Raw genomic sequence first — 21,034 nt, 5'->3', positions numbered from 1 at the left:
ATTTTTTTTTATTAGCAGATAGCATGAAACAAAGTATTTCTCTAATTAATAGTTTTTTATAACACTCAATCCAAATTATATATGTACAACGCAAATGTCATTGTGTATAGTGTGTGAATGTGTGTATATGATAAATTGATATTATATTAATCGAATATAATTCTTGTAAGTAAGAAAACTTAAAAACATCAATTCTTTCTTATCTAACTTGTTCAAAAAATTGTCTCACAAAAGGACAACATAATCTTAGAGCAAGTACAAACTTACGTTTCATTATATCTCACGATTTTTAAGTGTACACTAATAGAGAATGTACGCATAAAATATATAACTGTCAAGAATTAACCGTGATGCTTCTTTATACACATTCCTCGTATTGTTACAATACGGAAGGGGGAACAATGAATTTTATAAAAATTCATCAGTATAGCATTCGCTAAATATAACGTCACAGAAAAGTATATAATACCGCGCGTTACTTTGGTTATCGTTTACCATTATGTCAGTAATGGTTGTGCAAGAAATATGCATCGTATGTAAAATAAAATCATAACGGGAAGCAGAGTTTCCCTTTATATGTCCATTCGTTATTTCAACTTTTTAAGCGTTGCGATGTTCTTGATATCGTGTTTCAGATCCTTCAACACTACCTTCGGATTGATGTTAATCAACTGTGCAAGCGTGACGCAGTTCACCTTCATTCTATGGCCACCGACTACCATGTACGTATTCAACTTGGCTAAGTTGACAGGACTGCTGGGGATGCCATAATAGGAAAACTGTTTGCTCTTTGTCATTTCTTTCTCGTTCGCTTTATTATTAATCAAATATCTCGAATGTGGATTCGTAGATTTTCTAGCTACAGCCTTTATCTTGAAGGGAATAAGATTTGGACGAATGGTACTTTTAGCCGTGGACTTTTTAGCTACCGCGTAATTCTTCGATGGTGAATCAATTATGATTTCATCTTTATCAGTGCTCTGTGCACCAGGCTTCAACCATTTTACTTTTGTCATAATTTTCTCCACTAACGATTCGTAGTTCTTTATGCTTTCTATCTTCAATTCTAGGTTAGGGTGCTCTTCAACATTATGAGTGGACACTTGCGACGGAGAGCTGAATGTTTTCTCGCAGTATTTACATTTGAAGAGGTTTATGTGCCTTGACACGTGATTCTTCATAACGTTGATAAAAGTCGTGGTGAAGGGGCACTCTGGACATACGTATCCCCTGGTCATTATTTTCTTGTCTTGCTTTTTAAAGTTCAACGGTAGGTGCGAGTGGAACATGCTGTGATGCGTTTTCATTTTGACTTCGGAATCACACGCTTCGTTACACCACTGACAGATCCAACCTTCTTGGTTTGATCCCATTGTCTCTAACTCCTGTACATCGTTTTGTGACTGCTGTAAATACAGCTCGTATGGGCTTTCCGTTGGTGATGTTTTCGAGCAGTGTGCCTTCATGAGCCTTTTATCTGACGACACGCGTACTTCCTTGTATCTAAATGGACAATTCGCTACCATATTACTCGCAGATTCGTTCATCAATTCTGTGTCATTGTGCGCAATGTTCCAATGACTCTGAACTGAGTCCAGTGCCTTGCTGCGGAACGAGCAATAATAACAATAGTAAATCGATTCCTCGTTCCTAACCTCTGGAACGTGTTCTTCCTCTATATCGTCGCTGTAATCATCAGTGACAGTTTTCTTATCGACTGGGGTACTTATGGATTCACCAGACGATTCAGCTGTTGGTATCTCTTCGAATTTAAATGGCGAGAATGGATGATTGTGCTCCCAGTGCTCTTTGATATCCGTTTTCGTCGATGCAGTAAAAGTGCAATATGAACATTTCATTATAACTTTTGGCGCGTGTATTCTCATGTGTATCTTTAAACCGGTCAAACTTAAAGCGCTGAAACCGCACATTGTGCACTTCTCTTGTTGTTCCATTTGGGAATGATTGTTGTCACTCTCTGAGACTTCTTCACCACTTATCTTTCTCTTGCGTTTCTTAGACCTCTTTGGAAACACAACTCCGTACTCTTCTTGCCAAAATTCATCTGGTAACTCTGGCCCACCAGCTGCTGGATTTTGAACTATTTTTTCCGGACAATCAGGATGTTTAGAACGCATGTGTTGACGCATTAGAGTCTCAGAATTGGTGCTACGGTCGCAGTATGGACAGATGTATCCAAGACGTTTCAGATGTGTCAATTGTACGTGCAATTTGAAACCGCGCCATCGGGTGAACGTCATCTTGCAATGTTTGCAGACGAATGGCTTGTCTTGTTCCTCTTCGGGTCCAGCTATATTGAAAATTAGGATTAATCACAGAACTCTGAGAGATTTCTATTTTTTTCTTTTTTGTAATTTCAAGATACTTACCCTTATCAGAATCTGCAGCCTTTGCAGTTTTCTCTTTCTTGGATGCCTTCTCATTCTTCATATCGAGAATGGCAAGCTTATTATCTTTGTTGGTTTCGTCTGACGCTTCCAAGTTAATTTCAGTACTCTGATTTTTATCATCTTGCACTCCGGGAGGTTTGTCAGGAACGCTTGTAGGTTTTGGAGTTTTGGTAACAGTACTCTGAGTAGCTTTACTAGGGGCTGATTTAGAATCACTTGTGGACTTTGTAGGAGGAGGTTTGGAATCACTTGTGGTTTTTGCAGAAGGTACTTTAGAATCACTTGTAGTTTTTGCAGAAGGTGCTTTAGAATCACTTGTGGTTTTTGCAGTAGATTGTTTACAATCACTTGTAGCTTTTACAAAAGGTTGTTTAGAATCACTTGTAGTTTTTGCAAGAAGTTGTTTAGAATCACTTGTAGTTTTTGCAGTAGATTGTTTACAATCATTTGTAGTTTTTAAAGTAGATTGTTTAGAATCACTTGTAGTTTTTGCAGTAGATTGTTTAGAATCACTTGTAGTTTTTGCAGTGGATTGTTTAGAATCACTTGTAGTTTTTGCAGTGGATTGTTTAGAATCACTTGTAGACGCATTTCCGGACGCAGAATTTTCTGCATTCTGTTTGGCCAATAATCCTTTTATCATGAGCGTTTGTCTCTTCAACAATGTACCAACCTAGAGAAAAGATTTATAAATAAAACATACACTTAAAAAATTTTCATTTAAGTCAACATTAACATACCCATTCCTCGATATCATCATCAGGAGTTAATGGTTCGTGGTTGAAACGTTCTCCATTATGATGTTTGTTAAAGTGTTTCAATAAGGCATTACGATTTACAGACAGGTAACCACATTCTTTACAATGCCATCTACGATATTATTCCATCGTTACATAAGAAAAACGGACATGCTTGCGAATTAAATAAATTGAATCATAAAAAAATTACCTAGCATAATTTAATTCTCTGTAAAGATGATCCCTCATGTCGTGCTTATATTTCGTCTTAAATTGCGTGCACAAGGTACAAACGTACATGTTACCATCCGCAATCCCGTAAGGACCAAACCTTCCAACGTCCGACTCTAAGTCCAAATCCTCAACTGGTTTAGCCTTAGTCTCTTTGGGTTTATCGGCCGTACTCGGAGTGTCACTTACACTTTCTATTTCCGTCAATATTTTATCGCTGGTTAAAGATCGCTTAAACTTTTCTTTCGTTTGCTTCGTTTCGTCCAATGATCTTCCTGCTTTTATCTTAGCTGGTTTAATAGCAGGCAATTCTGCATCGCTTTTTCGTTTTCCTGGCCTCAAAGAGGACTCCATTGACACTTCATCCTCTTCCTCAAGAAGAATTCCACGAATGTGTCTAATTCGGGGCATATCTCTCCTCCACAAAGGAGTAGTATCAAAAGGCTCCTCCTGTCCAGTCTGTTCCACACTGTCCGTGCTCTTTTTATTTATACCTTTTATTCTCTGATAGGTCAAAGTGTAATCAACATTTGGATCATTAGGATGTTTGCTGTTGATATGTTGTTCGAACATGATCTTGCCACTGGTCTTAAAAGAGCACAAAGAACACTTGTACTGGCATTTCTCATCGTGCGTTACACTTGTATGATTAACCATTTCCGCCTTGTACACACACTTGTAATCGCAGATGTTACATTTCCAATGATTTCCATCTGGATCAGGTGCCTCTTCATCGAGTTCTTCTTGCACGGATTGTTGATTGTTCTCAGTGTTCTCTAATTCTCTGATCACTTTGACGAAAGGCCTTTTCTCTGGATGCTTGTCAGTGAGGTGTCTTTCCACGACATGCCTAGTAAATAATTCGCTACTATTAGAAAGCATAGAAAATGAACAAAGGAGGATGAACATTATTTTAAACATCTGAAAAGCAAATGTAACATACATCATCAAGTTTTACTTTACATGCTTGTCAAATGTTTAAAAAATATATGGCGTTTAAAATCTGTGATCTAAACACGAGTGCATTATTTAACCAAACGCGATTATATAACCAATATTGTGTGTACCTATGGTAATGATGGTGATTGCAGTGAGAACACTTATAAAGTCTGGTGTCGTGCATTTTCAAATGAACAGCCATTTTATCGATCGCTATATTCAATCCTTCTTGGCCTGGAGACGGTTGGGGGCAATGGGGGCATCGGAAATATTGTTCCTCGGAGTGCAAAGCCTTTAAGTGGCACCTTAACATCGCCTCATCGACTGTTAAATAATTGCACTCAGCTACACCGCACACGTATCTATTCAGGGGAAAACATTGCATATTTCACACTTTACAATGAATAAAAAAATCACTCTCACTCTTGCAATAAAGAGAAAGTGCCATTTACTTACCTCTGATGCTCTGGCACGAATTTTGGTATGAATTCATCGTCGTTGTCTTTATTGATCTCCTTTGGTTTGGCACCCATTCGGCCATTTTGATGAGAGCTACTCGCCAAATTCACCATCTTGTCGAACATACGTTCCTTCTTGTCTAAGCAAGGCACAGGATTAACTGGACCACTTTCTGGCACGCTCTCGTCTTTTGCGTGTAGTTGCAAGTGTCTGATTATATTCATGCGAACTTTCGTCGTGTATGGACACACTGCACATTGCACCTCGCGATTGTAAATCGCCTGACGTGGCAAAGAGTCTATTTCATCAGGACTAAAGGTGAATTTCTCAGAATCTGTTACCTTTTCACCCTCTTTCTCTGTCGTCTTCGTATTCGTTTTACGTTTCTTCCCTTTACGTTCACCATTTTGACGCTACATACATACAAACAAAATATTAAAACACACACACAGAAATTTCTATTTAAATATTTTGTAAAATATAACTTACGACAGGTTGTACGACAAACAAACCATCAACGGATGGATTCTTCGGATCAGCTGGTACTAATTTACTGTACGAATATTTATGTTTCGCTTTCATGTGCGCCATCGCTTGATAGCCCACCGTGCATCTCATTTTGCACAATGAACAACCGAAACGTTTCAATCCATGCGACTTTAAGTGTTCTAATAAGAATCCAATTTTCATAAAACGTTTGCCACAATGAACGCAAACTAAAGTCTCATTGTCACCCCGCAATGGACAATCTTTTACATGGACTCTCAAAAGAGTTGCAGTTTGAGCGCCATGTGTGCACGTCTCATAACCACATTTGTATAACTTCGTTCCTGAAAAACCGGTATCTTTGATGTCCTCCAATGTCAAGGGTTTGTCCGGTTTTGTGTTGGTGCTACTGACACTTTCTTTGGTGTCAGTGGCTGTACTGGAATCTTCAACATCAATACTGGAAGATTGCTGTTCTTTTGTATCTTCTTTTTGCTCCACTTTTGGTTTCTCAGTGGAATCAACGCTATCTTTCCTAGACACCTCCGCTTTTATATTCTTCGTTGGAATGATAGCCTCTGTTTCTTCAATATCCACGATCTCGATATCACTGTCTTCCATTTTACTTTCGTTTGCAGTGGAGTTGTTGAGAAGGGACGAATCACAGTTGCTAACTTTCTTCAAAAAATCAGGATTGTCCAACAGATTGATGCTCACGAACTCGTCGCTGCAATCGAAAGTTTCTTTGGAAGGTTCAACTACATCAACGGAACTCTTGTCGGATATAACACTGGCCCGCTTGGATTTGTCCAAAAAACTTGTATCTGGGGAATCCTTGTTCAATATAGAAGTGATGGAAATGGAATCGTTCACATTTGCCAACGTTTTGTTGGTTGCATTATCGTCGCAACTTTCATTCAACGATTTTTCCTGTTGCTGTAAAACATTGGCGTTGATAGAACTGCTCGAGGTGCTACTGGTTCCGAACAAGCTAGACAAGGACTTATTTAAAGCCTCGTTTTCATCTTTGCTCAGCATGGTCACATCTTTGGAAAATTGTGGATAGAGTACCTTATGTGACTGAGACGCGTTGATGACGTCTATTACAATATCTTTGTTACTGTCTTTTCCATCGTTTTCTACGTCAATCACTTCTTCCGTGATTTTAAAAGTATCGTCCAGTGTTCTTACAACCAGCTGATCTATGACGTCTTTAGCACGTACTGGCTGAAATATGACATTGAAAATAATGATTATAAAATTTTTATTAATACATTATATGATTCACTGGTAAAAATATTTTTTTACCTGAGGAGGAAGAGATCGTTCGAGAACCTGCGGTAATCTGTTGCAATGGAACATGCTCAAATGGCTGTGCATATCGCTGAAACTGTCTGAACCGTTTAGATAATAAATTAAAAATATTATTTACCGTGAGCAATTGTTCCACTTTAATGCACGTACCACGACACACGTGGCACTTATAAGTGGAAAGAAGCGACCTATGCTTACTTTTTAAGTGTGCCACGAAAGACTCAGGAACATAAAAAAACTTGCCGCAATCTATAAAAATATATCTGTAAGCTTAAGAGTATTTACTCAAACATAAGGATAAATCTAGATACAAAACAAAATTATACCGTGTTGACACACATAAGGATGTATATTATCGTGTCTATTGACTTCCTCTTTCAGTGGTACTTCCTTCACCAATTTCCCAAGCAAAATACCATGATGACCAGGATGAGTCGCCGTCTGCAAGGAAAAGATAAAAGTCAAATACCAAGTATATAAATTAATTAATAAAAATAACGATAAATAGCAATTGCACTTTTTTTGTACCTGATGTATGTATACATAAGAAGGCACACTGGCTCTATAGAAGCAAGAAATACATTGATAACGACAGTGTGAGTGTTTCTCTTCTATGTGAATTTTCATTTGATTCCAATCTTCCAGCACCATGTAACAATAGGCACACTTCTGATAATCGAATGGCGGCGATAACTTCTGCTTCTCTGCCTCGCTCGTATGTTGAATATAATGCTGATGATACTGCGTCAATACGTCGCTCGTGAAACGACAATCACGACCCATACATTTGTATAAATGAATCAATTTGGCCGGCTTTAGCATCGCGTTGTAAGCACCCGCTGATTTCAATTTAGCAGCTGCAGGTGGAGATACGGCGTCTTTGGGTTTTAGAGCAGGTGGCGTACGAACCACTTTCACGATTTTGTAATTCAGATTTGACGATTGTGGCGAAGCAGACACAGTCACGGTTCGCGAGTTTCCTGAAGTCACGACAGTGCTTTTGTTCGTGGAAAGAGGCAGAGATAATTTGTTGTCCACTTGAATAATCTTTGATTTTGGAGCGATTGGGATAAAATTAGTGGTACGTTGTGTGGCGGTCATAGAAACTGGGACAGGAGATAGACTTTTCACTGGAATCAGTTTGACTGTTTCTGGTGTTGCCTGTCCTGATTGTAAGTTCTTTGCAAGTGGTTGTGTTAGGGTCACAGAGCTGAGCCTCTTTAAAATAAGAGGAGAATGGGGTTTTTTCTTTAACAAAGACACAGCCTTACTCTTTGTGGGGGACGTTTCAACTGCTTTTCTTATATCATTTATCTGTAACGGGGAAAAAAAAAACTTATATCTATACAAATAAAAAGAAATTAAGAAAGAAAAAGTTCAAGCAATAATATATTACGTGACTTACAATGGGGCTTTCAGTGCCATCATTGTCGCTTCTTGGCGCAAGACTAACTACATTTTCGATCTTTAAGAAAGAACACTCTTCATCTGCATCCGATTTTAATACAGACTTCATCTTCTCAGGACTGTTAGGTTGATTTGCGTCTACTACGTAAAATAATTACATGTAACACACTACTATAAACTAGTAAAAAAAAGTCACAATAATACTTTTATACATACTGTTCTTCGATTGTGTCGTATCTTCCTGAACACCAAAAGGCTGTACAGGCACTGACAACTTGTCTCCACTCAGCCGCCTCAGCCTGATGAAATTCTTAGGTGTATTACTGTCGTCACTCGTTTCTTGGGATATTTCATGGAATCTATTTTCCATTTGTCCAACGAATCTCTTAATACTAGCTATAGGAACGACATCCGGTGGTTTTGGAATAGAACCAAATGGAAACGCTCTTTTAAGTTCTTCAGGTTTAGAGGAACTCTCATCTTTGCATGCTTCAATTGGCTTTGTAGCCTGAAGCTGAGCAGCAAGTCTCTGAATAGTAGTCAGCATTGGACCCTTGGAAGATGCATTAATGTTAGAAGTTTCTTTCAAGATCATATTCACATCTGTAGGTAGTTCACTGTCTGATTGCTCACTGCTGGAGTCAGAGTCATAGATAGGAGCTGCATCCCTTATATTTTCATTATCACTGGTTTCTGCATCACTTTCATCATTCTTTTTGTCATACAATATTGCCAATGGATCTCTGACCTTTGAACCTGTTTGATCTGGTTCAGATGTTAACTGGGAATCACACTCTACAGTAGATATTTGCATTGTTGAAGTAGAATCTTCATTGTTCTTGTCGTTTGAGATTCCTTGAGACAATGCTTGATTCAAGTCTGGATCCTCTACAGAAAGAACAATAGTAGCAGTAGGAGCCAATTCGGTGTTCTGAGATAGCGTCGAACTAGGTGAACCCATGGAATTTGTCGGAGTTTTGCTGGGAGAATTTAGAACCGTGTTGAAGTCAATTTCGTTGCTTACTACCATTAAGTTAGTTCTCATTTTGTCCTTCAGCTTATCTATGATGGACAACCCCTTCTTGGATACACTCTTTTGTAATCTGATGCCAATATTTTGAATGATCTCTTGCATCTTCTTCTTTCGTTCCAGTTGAATTTCCACTTCTTTCTTTTCCAATTCTGGCGGACAAACGAACACGCTCAGATTTCCCGATGGTAAACTCGAATCTGTATCTGTTTGCGGTGATTTGCTCTTATCCTCGTGAACTGTCCGAGGGTCAGAATGATCCTCTTCCTGCGGTTTAGCCTCTGTTACATCTTTTGGACTCTTATCCTCGTTATCAGTGGTTTTACCGTCCTTCACCATTTCCACTTCAGTCACTTCATTGTCTTCCTGTTCAACAGAAGTCGCCGTCTCGTTTACTGATGTCTCTGCCTTCTCTGAGCTCAATTGAGACAGTTCCAACTTCATGTTTTCATCTGGTACAGAAACTTGATCGTTAGAGTCCTCTTTAACAGAATCTAGAGACATGTTTATCTTTATGATAATAACGCTTGTATCATCTTTATGCCATATATTGATATGTTCCTCTACGTTGAACTTCTTTAATTGAACGTAATTACAGTTTGAACACAAATAACCGTAAATACCATTTTCTTTAGGTATTTCGTCTTCAGTTATGGCTTCGTTAAACGTGTCTTTGAATTTGCGACACACTTTGTAGTAATGAGTCCTCATAGAGGACTTGGCCACAGCCTGGTAAGGACAACTGTTGCAACGAAACCTGTATTCTCCAGTATGCGTTGTACAATGTTCGTAGAATGCCTCCATGGTATCTGCTGCAGTGCCTTCAGTGAACAAAGAACAGAATCTGCAACGAAATTTACAAATTTCTTTCATAAGAGGTTTGGATGATGTATTCTCTACGTCATCATCTTTGGCATCTTGAACAGCTGAGTCAGCGTCTGAAGCCTTGAACCTAGAGATGAGAATCTCCTTTCCAGGATGGCTCAGTTTGTAATGGTGAACAATATTTTTGCCTGTGAAGAAGCAAAGCAAACATTTGTACCTTTCCTGCCCCGTCCACGCATAATCTATTAATTTGTTTATATCCAAGTCGTAAAAAGCTTTATCCAGCTCTTCTTTACTCTTCTTGTCATCATTGCTGACTGATTTATCCTTGCCTTTGCCATCTTTAACTTCTGATGTTTTCTCGTCGACAAAAGTTTTAGACAAAGATTCTTTTTTCTCTGTAGAAACGCACGGCGTCGACGATTCCTTTATCTTTTGATCCTTTCCATTATCATCAGGAACTGGCTGATTGCTATCAGTGTTTTTAACAGAGTCCTCCAGTTTCTCAGGAACATTCTCAGCCATGTTGTTTGATGAATGACTCTCTTTGTTTGCTGTATGCTGTAAAATTGATGAACCTTCTGTTTTGGTAGAAATATCCATGCTCTCAGAACTGGTGTTCAGAAGATCAAAGTCACATTTAGGAGAAGAAGCTGTAGCAGACTTCTTCTTCTTCTTTTTGGACAGAATCCCCATCTGCCAGTTGCATTTTTTCTTTTTTTTCTTTGCTAAAGAAGACTTTCTTGTGTTTAGTTCACTTGGTAATTGGTCATTAATTTCATCATCAACATCAACATCACTTCCCTTATCCGCTATAGACGAATCTTTGTCTCCATCATTCTTTGATGACACTAATCCCACTAAAATGTTACTCAACAATTCCTCATTACTAGTAGCTTCCAGTCTGGTTACACTGATACCAGTCTTCTTCCCAGATGCTACACTACTAGTCATAGAAATGTCAGAAGTGATACTTTCCTCATCTGAAAATTGAACGTCATCTTTATTATCAGTTGTCAATTCTGTTGTCTTCTTTCTTGTGGATTTTCTAGAAGAGGTTTGACTGTGTTTCTTCTTCTCTGTTGGCTCTGTTGGTTCTGTTGTCTCAGGCTTAGGTTCAGGCTGCTTGTCTGGATGTAATGAAATGTCCACAGCTGCAGCCAGCTCAGATACATCTATGCCAAAGCTCTCATCAGATGAGCTGTCAAACATTATTTTGCCACAATCCAATTTAGAAATATCTGTCTTCTCAACAACCACACGTGGTTCTTTTATTGATTCCTTGTTAATTATTCGTTTGCTCCTCCTTAGAACCTCAGATTCTTCATTAGAAGGTTCCTGGTTGGACAAAGAACTGGTATTCTGAATCAGTTCTGTTCGCAGAGCCAATGGCTGGTCTTCTTCACTATCTGAGCTCTGGTTATACTGTTTCGAACGCTGTCGAGTTATTCGTTGCACCTCTTTCTTTGATTTGCCTTTTAATTTACCTGAGTCTTCCAAGGTACGTGATTTGCCAAATTTCTTTTGCTTGGACGAAGGCGTCAACGCATCCTCTGCATCAGAATCCACGCCTTGCTTAGCTGATTCATCTTTCTTCGTCGTAGGCGTACTTTGAGTAAAAGTACTCGCAGCAGTAGTGTTTTGATTTTCTTTCTGACTTCGACACAGTCGATGACCAGTGGCTGCCACGACGCCATCACTGATGAACATCTCCTTGATATCTTGTTGCAACATCTCCAGAGAATTCCTCCTTTTTGCTTTAGTTTTTGGTATTTTTGAAGTACTCTCCTTATCCTCAGTAGACTCATCCTTAACTACCTCCTTAGAATCTATTGAATCTTCTTTCACCTTCTTTATACTTGTTGCATCCTGATCCTTTGATTCCTCCACCTCTTGAACATAACTCTGATTTTCTTCAGGGACATTATTTTCTTTAGTGTCTTCTTTAGTATCTTCTTTAGTATCTTCTTTTGTATTTTCTTTTGTATCTTCTTTAGTATCTTCTTTAGTATCTTCTTTTGTATCTTCTTTTGTATCTTCTTTTGTATCTTCTTTAGTATCTTCTTTAGTATCTTCTTTTGTATCTTCTTTCTGATCTTCTTTAGTATCTTCTTTTGTATCTTCTTTTGTATCTTCTTTTGTATCTTCTTTAATATCTTCTTTAGAAGCCTGAAGCTCAGAAGTCTCAATACTAGGAATCACGTCTTTGATACTCTTATTTGGTACCTCCTTCTGATCATCCATTGAAGCATCCTGATTCTCTTTCTTGCTTGTTGCGTTCAAAATGCCCAACCTTTCAGCAAGAGACTCTTCATCAGAACTATCTGAAACAATCACTCGCCGCTTTTTCCTCGTGTGAACCTTTTTCGTCTCAAGAGAATCATCCTTATCTGAACTGCTACTCTCTGACTCAGACTCGATGATCTTCTTGATCTTCTTCAGTTTCTTCGCCTGCAATACTTCACCCAACTTCTGCATAAATTTCGCCTGTTCAACAAACTTCTTTCCTTCACCAAACTCGAAGGATTTTCTAATCAAAGCCTCTATCCATTCCTGGGTAACTTCATCCTTCGACTTCGATCCTTCAGGCTCCATCTCTCCTTTTTTAGTAGGTTTCTCAATAGTTTCAGATAATTTGGAGGAATCATTACCAGTAGGATCTAATTCGCTAGTATTCAAATCGGTTTTATCCTCCACAGGAACCGTCAGAGTATTCTCCTCCTTTACGTTCTCCTCTTTCAGCTCCTCCTTCTTCTCAGGTACAATGCTACCCTGACCCCAATCCTCTAGGAGAAAATTTCCATCACTGCTACTGCTCACTTCCGCACTGATGTCATCCTTGTCCCTTTTAATAGTCTGTTTTACTTCCTGCTTCTCCAAAGAACACTCTTTGATCTCCTCAGTGATACTACTGGACGTAGGTGACTCAGACGACTCGTTACGCTTTATTTTAGGAATCTTGAAATTCTGCAGGCAATAACCTTGCGCGGACTTCGCTTTCGTGTCGATAACTCCGTATAGACTTTCAAGAGGTGATTGCATCTTATCCTTTGCCGTCTTCTCTTGTGACTGCTTACTACTACCTTCAACATCCGAACGTCTGTGGCCCTCAGCGGGCTTTGGAGGAGACTTCGTTTTCTCCTTAGCCTTCCTAAACGATGACATCAAGAATGGCGGCCCCGTGGAGCGTTTCCTGGGATCCCTCTCATTGAAACTGTTATCCTTACCCTTACCAATGGAGAAATGCTTGTCCTTGGCCAAACGAGGATCTCTGACCGAGGTGCCATTATCTCTCGATTGGTTAGGACTCTGATTCATCATATTATGCTCCATGCGTACCCGAGGATCACGGTCAGATATGTTTCTTGCGTCCCTGAAGCGATTACAATTGTCCCACTCGTTATGGTTATCCCTGGCCCACTCAGGCCTGCGTGTGTCACGGTTGAAATTGCTTCTTGGTTCTCCCCTATTCCTCTCATTGTAATATCCAGCGCGTCCTCTACCTCCTCCGCGATCTCTGTCCCTATTCCAAGGACAAGGGGTGCTGGATCTTGGAAACGGCCCTGAAGGGCCTTCTGACGGCCCCATTACGCCACAAGGAACTTCGTTCTCTGCCCTATAGGGCATATCGTTGGGTCTATTGGCTGGAGAGTCCCAAGGCTGCCTCTGATGAGGATATTCCATTCCCCTGTCAAAAGGCGGGTCATAGGGCCTGTTCTCACCCTGGAAATTTCTATACTGTGGTCCAACAGGAAATCTCGTGGGTGATATCAAAGGCTGTATTGTTGGAACATTGGGTACATCTACATTAGACATATCGTCTGGTCGTGGGATATGATTTATATCTTGAGGCCTCGTGTTTGGACTCATCAGAGGCCTGATACCTGTATTCATGCTTGGGGGGAATTGATTGGGCCTGAGCTGGCCCTCGTTCATTTGATGAGGATCCATGTGAATGGGTTCTCTGTTCGAACCCACGTTCCACATTTCCTGGTGCATTCCCATGGGGTGTTGATAAGGCGTTTGAGCAGGGGAGTTGGGCATACCACTGAAATTTGAGGGCGGAGGCGGCCATTGGTTGTTGCAAAAATCGTTCATAGCGGACCAGTGACCTTGGTTAGACACTTGTCTGTTGAAATACTCTGTACCCTCCATTCTGAAATCTGTGTCTATTCTAGGTGGTACCATTTCTGGGCCCATGTTCCCCTGACGCCTCTGATACAGCATAGCATTTCTGTCATCGGATTTAATCAGGCCTCCATGATGCATGGGGACTGGATTGGACATATCATCATCAGGTCGACAGTGCATAACGTGTATGTTGGCTTTATCCTTATCGTGGCCGTGAATGTCACGCATCTGACGTGGATGTCGCTCATAATTGTCAGCGAAACGTGGTTCTATCTTAGAACCAGGTGAAGGCGGTCGATTCCTATTGTCAACAGGTATGTTGGCTGTGAACTGGTTTGAACCATGACCCAAGATTCCCTGAGGTGGTCCCTTGGTTTCACCAGGTTTCAGAGCCTCTGCTTTGGTAATTAACGTGGTACTCAAACCACTAGGTAGACACTTCCTACCGGTCATCTTGACTATGTGCTTGTCGAACTCCTCCCAACGCCTTTCGCTCTCGCTGTCGATGTCCTCTTGCGTCAACATGAATGGCTTGGACGACTTCATGTCCTTGCCACTTCCACCTAATGCATTCAATGTATCCTGTTTATCTTTCTTGAACTTCACCGCCAGCTCCTCCCTTAATCTGTCACCCTTCTTCTCCGCCCTGCTGTCACTCTCCTCGTTCAATAATTCCGCCAGGTCTTCCATGGACAGCGGCGGTTCCGTCGACACCGGCGGTGGAGAGAGTAACAACGGTGCCGAAGGTTTCGAACCTGGCCTCGTATCCTTTAGCCTAGGTGAGACGTTCTTACCGTGTTTGGGGAACAGAAGATCCGTGTCTGGGGATTTCAGCCTTGCTTCAGAGACGTTCATCGGCGACTCTGGCCTCGCGTCCACTGGAACTTGATCTAGGCCCACTCCCATCAACCGATTCTTTTCCAGAATCGACGACAACCTCCTGGAACCACCCAGAGAGGGAACCGGAACCGTGGGTACGTGTCGAGATGAGGAGTGTATCGATATGGGCACATGAGCTCTCCCGTCGTTCACCTTCTGAGCCAGATTACTCCCGACCATCTTCGCAGTGCCAGCTACTACATCATGGCCGGAAGTAACGATCGTTTGCCAGTTCTTGTTCCTCGACAGCTGGCTCTCGTTCTCCTCAAGCATCTCCCATTCGGTGAACGACACATCATCTTTACAGGAGTTACGTTGAGACGTAGGGGACGGGCTGAGATCATTGCTCGTCCTTTCTGTAGGGATAATGATGGGTGCTTTCGTTGGCAGAGTGTCGATGGGATCTGGTGAGGCTGGTTTGCTGTCTGGCTTGTCGTCAAAGTCCAGACTACGCTCTGTAGGGATTATTATAGGCGCCACTTGAGAGCATGAGTCTGGGCTGACAGGAGGACTCGGACTGGCAGGAGTCTCATGGATCTCCCTTGAATCCTCCATGACTTCTTCTACGTAGGATCTTGCATCCTCTGCCACGCTGAAAGGGATTCAATTATGTTTTTTTAGAGACGAGATAATGTTCAGATATTCTGAAGCGTTTTGTGATAATAATAGCACATTGAGGAAGTCGTTACGTAGCAGTACTGTTTTAGTTGTGCTTGTGCATTCGGGAAGCGTTAGTAGATTAACACGTTCACTGTCCAAGGAATATAAATACAAAATTGACTTAATCGTCCAAAAACTTATCCTTAAAATTTTTATACAGGGTGGCTCAGCTAAATGGGATTACCTAAATATCTGCCTTATTTGTTGTTGTATGAAGAAACTTCTCAGGACAAAGTTAGACTATTTTAGGGAACATATGTAATCGTGGAAACGGTTTTTTCACAAGATCATTTTTTTTTACGAAATTTTAACAACCATATCATTCCCATCATTCAATTTCGAGATATTTGTATCTGAAGACGCACACACTTTAAAAAAATAACGATGACCTTGAAATCACGTAAAATAAATGACCTTGAGAAAAAACCGTTTCCACAATTACATGTGCCCCCTGACATAGTGTAATTTTGTACTGAGAAGTTTTTTAATACAACAACAAATAAGGCAAATATTTAGGTAATCCCATTTAGCTGAGCCACCCTGTATAGATTAATTTAAAATTTAAAAAGTCAAAAATGAGTGAGCGCCTAATAGTTCAATGTTTGCAATCAGTGCTGCTTCATGGATATTATAAAGAGACTTACGTCGAAGCTTGTGCGGAGCTCGCATCATTCCTCTTGTGCGGAAAATGCAGTCCAGGTGTATTTCCCTGAAACTCGTGTCAGATTAGAATGATTAAAATAAAAGGATAATACATGCACTACGAAAGCCTGTAAACATCCAAAATTATAAAGAACAGAGAAACAAGGAGGGAATCGAAGCACTACATTTGTGTTTAACAAAGTGAAAATAAAAATAAAGGATATATTCACGAGCCCACTTCATCTACAAGCATTCACTAATGTCTTATATCAGATCTCAGTTATAAATAATTTCCAGTAGATGAATTTCAATGGTGCAAGTATTTTGCACTGTACTTTTTCCTAAATGTATAGAAAAAGACGATTTCTGGAACTTGTTTACAACAGTGATTCAAATTGTACCGTAACAGAGTGTAATTTATATGCTGTTGAAAAGTGCAATGTGTATGATGAAACACAGAAGTATTTAGTAAAAGATATGGGGCCGTAGAGTGTCTACTAATGAACAAATAAAAGATAAAGTGAATAATGCGATAGTTACAGTTTGCTCTATAAAAGCACGGTGATATAATATTTGCCATGTTTTGTGAAACGATATAAAAGAGTTGTTTCTTAATATCAAATTTCAACATCAATTCGTCTACTTTTCACTTTTTGTTGGATCAAATGTAAATAAAAATTTTTTTAAAAATCCTCTATGTAATGCGCATATAGTTATCGTTCGTAAAATGTGAATTTCAGCATCCCTAGAGAAACTTACAAACATTCTCGTTTACATCTTTCATCTGTGACAACAGTGCAAACTAATATCATACAGAGCACAAAGCAAATGCTGACTTCTGGTTCACTGAATTTTTAAGTGGAATAAAAATTTAGTTTGGATAAACATTGTTTTATTCTCATAGGATAAAAATTCGTTGAAATGAAAGTCAGTATACCATAGTAATAGCACAATAGTGTGATTTGAGTGTTATATCTACCTTTTCTACTTTGTTGTGCAACTTCTGTAGTACGTCTTCGCATCGCTGTAGTGTCTCGATCTTCAGCCTATTTCATCGATAATACAGCGTGATTAATTCTGTCAATTTTGTTTTTATTAAAACTTTATAAGAATTATACATGTCTTTAGATATTTTTATAAGGGTGAAATGCTTGTAAAAAAGTATAGCAGAAGATGTAAGTAATGATAGAGCGCCTTTTGTAGAAAAGTAATTGAAATTTAAGTGACAAATTTTGGATAGGCAGCAAGGAGTAAAAAATAGGAGAACAGAATTCTAAAGAGTCGAACGTTTGAATATACGAACATTTAAAAATAATTAAACTCGAAAATTCAACTTTGGAAATTTGAAAGTTCAAAAATGAAAATTTGAAAATTAGAAAATTTGAAAATCAGAAGACTTGTAATTTAAGTTCCGTATAATAAATTCCAAGTTCAAGCGTGCGAACAATTAAATAGATACCAGAGACCACCACCGTGAACGAAAGGGAATGTTTTATTTCATACATGTCCAAACACCTGCGAAACGTACTTTCTCTTGCTGTTCGATAGGATTCCGTGTAGGCTTTGCATTTTCTGAAGCTGTACTTCGCGCGATTTGTCCTTAACGTTTTGCAACCGCTCTATCATCGCTTCCAAAAATGGAATGTACTTTTGCATCTCAGCGAATTTCTTGTCGTACTCGTCCATCTCGCTCGTTGTATATCGTTCACCTGTACCGGGAGAAGAAAATCTTTATACTCATTACACTTGCTGTTTTTATCAGAACAAAAACTTCTCGATAATGCTACTCGCTTTTATTATTTGTTTTTCTTTCCCATACTCTTTATTTCGATTATCTTTAATTATTCGCTATTCAACTGAGCACTCACTTAACTGTAATTTAAATGTTTAATAATAACCTACGCTTTATTCGTTAATACATCATTATTTATAGGCTTAAAATATTTCTATACTATGTCCGTTTTAAATGTACAAAATTTCTAGTGATATCACAAATACATTTTATACATAGAAATTCATCCGTTTTGTGTAATCATTCGTGATTTTGTAACACGATAACACAACGGTGAATTTTTTCCTTTGATTTCGTCAGTACTGCTTTTACACATTGTAATTTTTTCTTCGTTTAATTTCCACTTCATGTGTGTAAATTTTAAAAATTCTTGAAACTTTAGAATTTTTAAATTTCGAAAAAATATAGAGATATTGCAGAAACTTGCGCAAAAACTCAACACTATGCTTTGCCGTCGGAACTCAACTGTGAATATACCCAGGACTAGTTTATGGCTACAATATTTTTTACACTTTTCAGACATGTTTTCTATGTACTTAGCTATTCCTTTGGCTAATTAAGAATTTTTTCTTATCTTTCGTAACTGAAAAAACAGATACATACATTTAAACAGGACATACTGTACGCATAAAAATAACGTGGATAAATTATCGAAGGAATTATTTAAAATAAGAAATAATTTAAAATACATGCAGCAGTCTATATTTTTTTACTTCATAAATAAAAATTAACTCTTCTCGTTCTTCGACCGTTTATGTTCGTCTGACTTCACTCTGTTCATTTCTATAACTGTTGTAATCTGACCCGCACGTAATATTATCCTTCCTTGTTACTGGCTTAATCCTGCCTTTCAAGCAAAAATATAATACTCGACAAACGTACATTCTCTTCACATACAAATTCACAGTATTTGTTGTCACATGTTTCCTTAAATGATTCAATTTTTAATCCCATACCAACATGATTGTAATTACTCCAAACTATTTTTCAGGATTATTCTCATCTTAGCCCGTTAATACTCGTGGACACTCAAACAGGTAATCAATAAACGGGAATAATGAACGACACGGTTGCGTGAAATGCGTGTGCACAAAAGAAAGAAAGTGACGATTCGTGTATACTAGTTTATTTTCGTACACTATAGAAAAATCTCGCTTTGTACAAAGATTACAACATATAACATACAATTCATAATATATTAATCGATCGATCCCCAGCCTTAAGTAATTCCGCTCGATTAACCATACAACCACACTGTTTTACCGAGCACGCTGGAAACATAGTAACTTTAAACATGGTAACCTTCGTAACACAATACACAACGGGGGAATTATTTCGTATCACATCGATGCACCTCACTTTTTCGTGTTCTCTTTCCTCTTCGAGTCTTCTTCACATTCGTTGTAACACCATTTAACATAGAGAACCATGCTGTCACTTTTCACACCAAAATTCGGTTTTTCAATCAATTCGTTTCGTTAACAAATATGATCGAAGCCGTAATCGTAATCAGTAAAACACTGACGGCTAATTCAAATGAGTATCGCTGGTAAATTCTATGATGTTTACGCTTATAAATTGCAACGCGCATGCGTACTAAGCGTCCATCGACGAACTTATACCTCTAATCACGTTATCAGCAAAACCGATTTCGTACTCGATGTGGTTTCTTTCATGGCACGATCCTCGTGCAACATAGATCCAACGTCCGAAATTAACGCACTTTAAACTCACACTGAAAATAGTTGAAAACTATACGGGAAAATCACAGCCAGTAACACAGCTCACAGACAAATGAATGGGACCTATGGTTCAGTCCAAATTTCACTGAATTTTCGAAGCACGCAGGTAATGGCACCAACAATGGTTCGCTTGTCATAAATCACACCGAAATCGAAAGGCCCAATCAACTTACTTTAAACGCGTCATCTCTTGTTGACGATTGTACGTTTGTACATATTCGAGTGATTATTAAAATGGTTTTCGTACGTACCGAATCTCATGACTGTGCTCTATTCCAATCCTGAACACATACTTATGGTAAATTCAGTAGAACGGACGAGAAACATCCCCGTAAGACGTTTCTCTGGTTAGAATTTTACTGAGCACCAGCATGCGTGGTTTCATGATCATCTCGGGAGAGAGAGAGGAAGTAGATGGAGACACTGTCGAGAAGATTCGAAATCATCGGCAGATAGCAGCGCGGTAGCAAACATGGCGACCGAACGATATTCTACGATATCGTTAGACACAATTCTACTCTCACTTAAGATTTTTCAACGGGAAATATTGGAAACTGAAATAATTTTTTATAGCTAAATGATATTCAATATAATATACGATTGGTATAATTTTACGCAATCGTTACATATACGCGAAATTGCAAAGAGTTTTAATGTATCGGTAACTTTTTGCGATTATCCTAAAATCGTATTTAGAGGAATGGTTTTAGGAAGAGTTCTATAAGCTATAGGTCCCTATTTAGAGTATATTTAATTTCATGTAGTATAAAATAAGCAACACAATTGTTATTACGTTTTACTGTTAAAATAAATGAAAATCACATGATAAATTGAAGATATATTAAATAGAATACCGAGAATAATATTTCCGATTGATTATACTTGGAAGATCATTGCTAAGGACGTGTAGTTACTACTGCAGAACAATAGTAATAAGTAGAATATTTTAATTTATTTCACAATAAAGTGAATATGTGAGATGAAATGTTGCAATTCTCCTGACGTGCGATTATATGTAACTAAGTTGCATGAGTAAATTACACCTCCATTAAACACAATCGACTACATTGGGAAAGACAGCATATCGTATTTCAAGAAACCATTAATAAAGAAAATGCATATAAAATAAAACGAACAGAATTTTTAAATGAACAAAACTGGTTTATATCAAATTTTGTTTTAACAAATCTATATGACGTTCTCGAACGTTCTAACATGCAAAGAACAGGTCATAATTTGCGTTAACAAGCCGCCACATCCTTTCTCTTTCTAATTGTTTCTCTAACTGTTTCCATTTCTCTTTTTCTCTCTCACTTATCGTCGATATTGACTTCACAATGACGGACAAG

At 38.8% G+C, this 21,034-nt stretch overlaps 1 protein-coding gene across 1 annotated transcript; it reads right to left on the bottom strand.

The window, feature by feature from the left end:
• Positions 1 to 587: 587 nt before the first annotated feature.
• LOC108572217 lies at positions 588 to 20,010 on the bottom strand. The gene is given in 18 exon segments (XM_017934415.1): positions 588 to 2,311; positions 2,391 to 3,084; positions 3,152 to 3,281; positions 3,360 to 4,229; positions 4,447 to 4,680; positions 4,775 to 5,190; positions 5,267 to 6,490; positions 6,572 to 6,680; positions 6,682 to 6,826; positions 6,904 to 7,018; positions 7,106 to 7,891; positions 7,983 to 8,122; positions 8,201 to 11,778; positions 11,980 to 15,441; positions 16,154 to 16,224; positions 17,131 to 17,197; positions 17,680 to 17,860; positions 19,937 to 20,010. Coding segments are annotated over 18 exon segments (13,956 nt in total). The 5' UTR covers positions 19,947 to 20,010.
• Positions 20,011 to 21,034: the final 1,024 nt, after the last annotated feature.

Source organism: Habropoda laboriosa, unplaced genomic scaffold (assembly GCF_001263275.1).
Source record: "Habropoda laboriosa isolate 0110345459 unplaced genomic scaffold, ASM126327v1 scaffold65, whole genome shotgun sequence".
NCBI lineage: Eukaryota > Metazoa > Arthropoda > Insecta > Hymenoptera > Apidae > Habropoda > Habropoda laboriosa.
The sequence above is the reverse complement of the archived record's forward strand: the minus strand, read 5'-3'. Positions and strand labels throughout refer to the sequence as shown.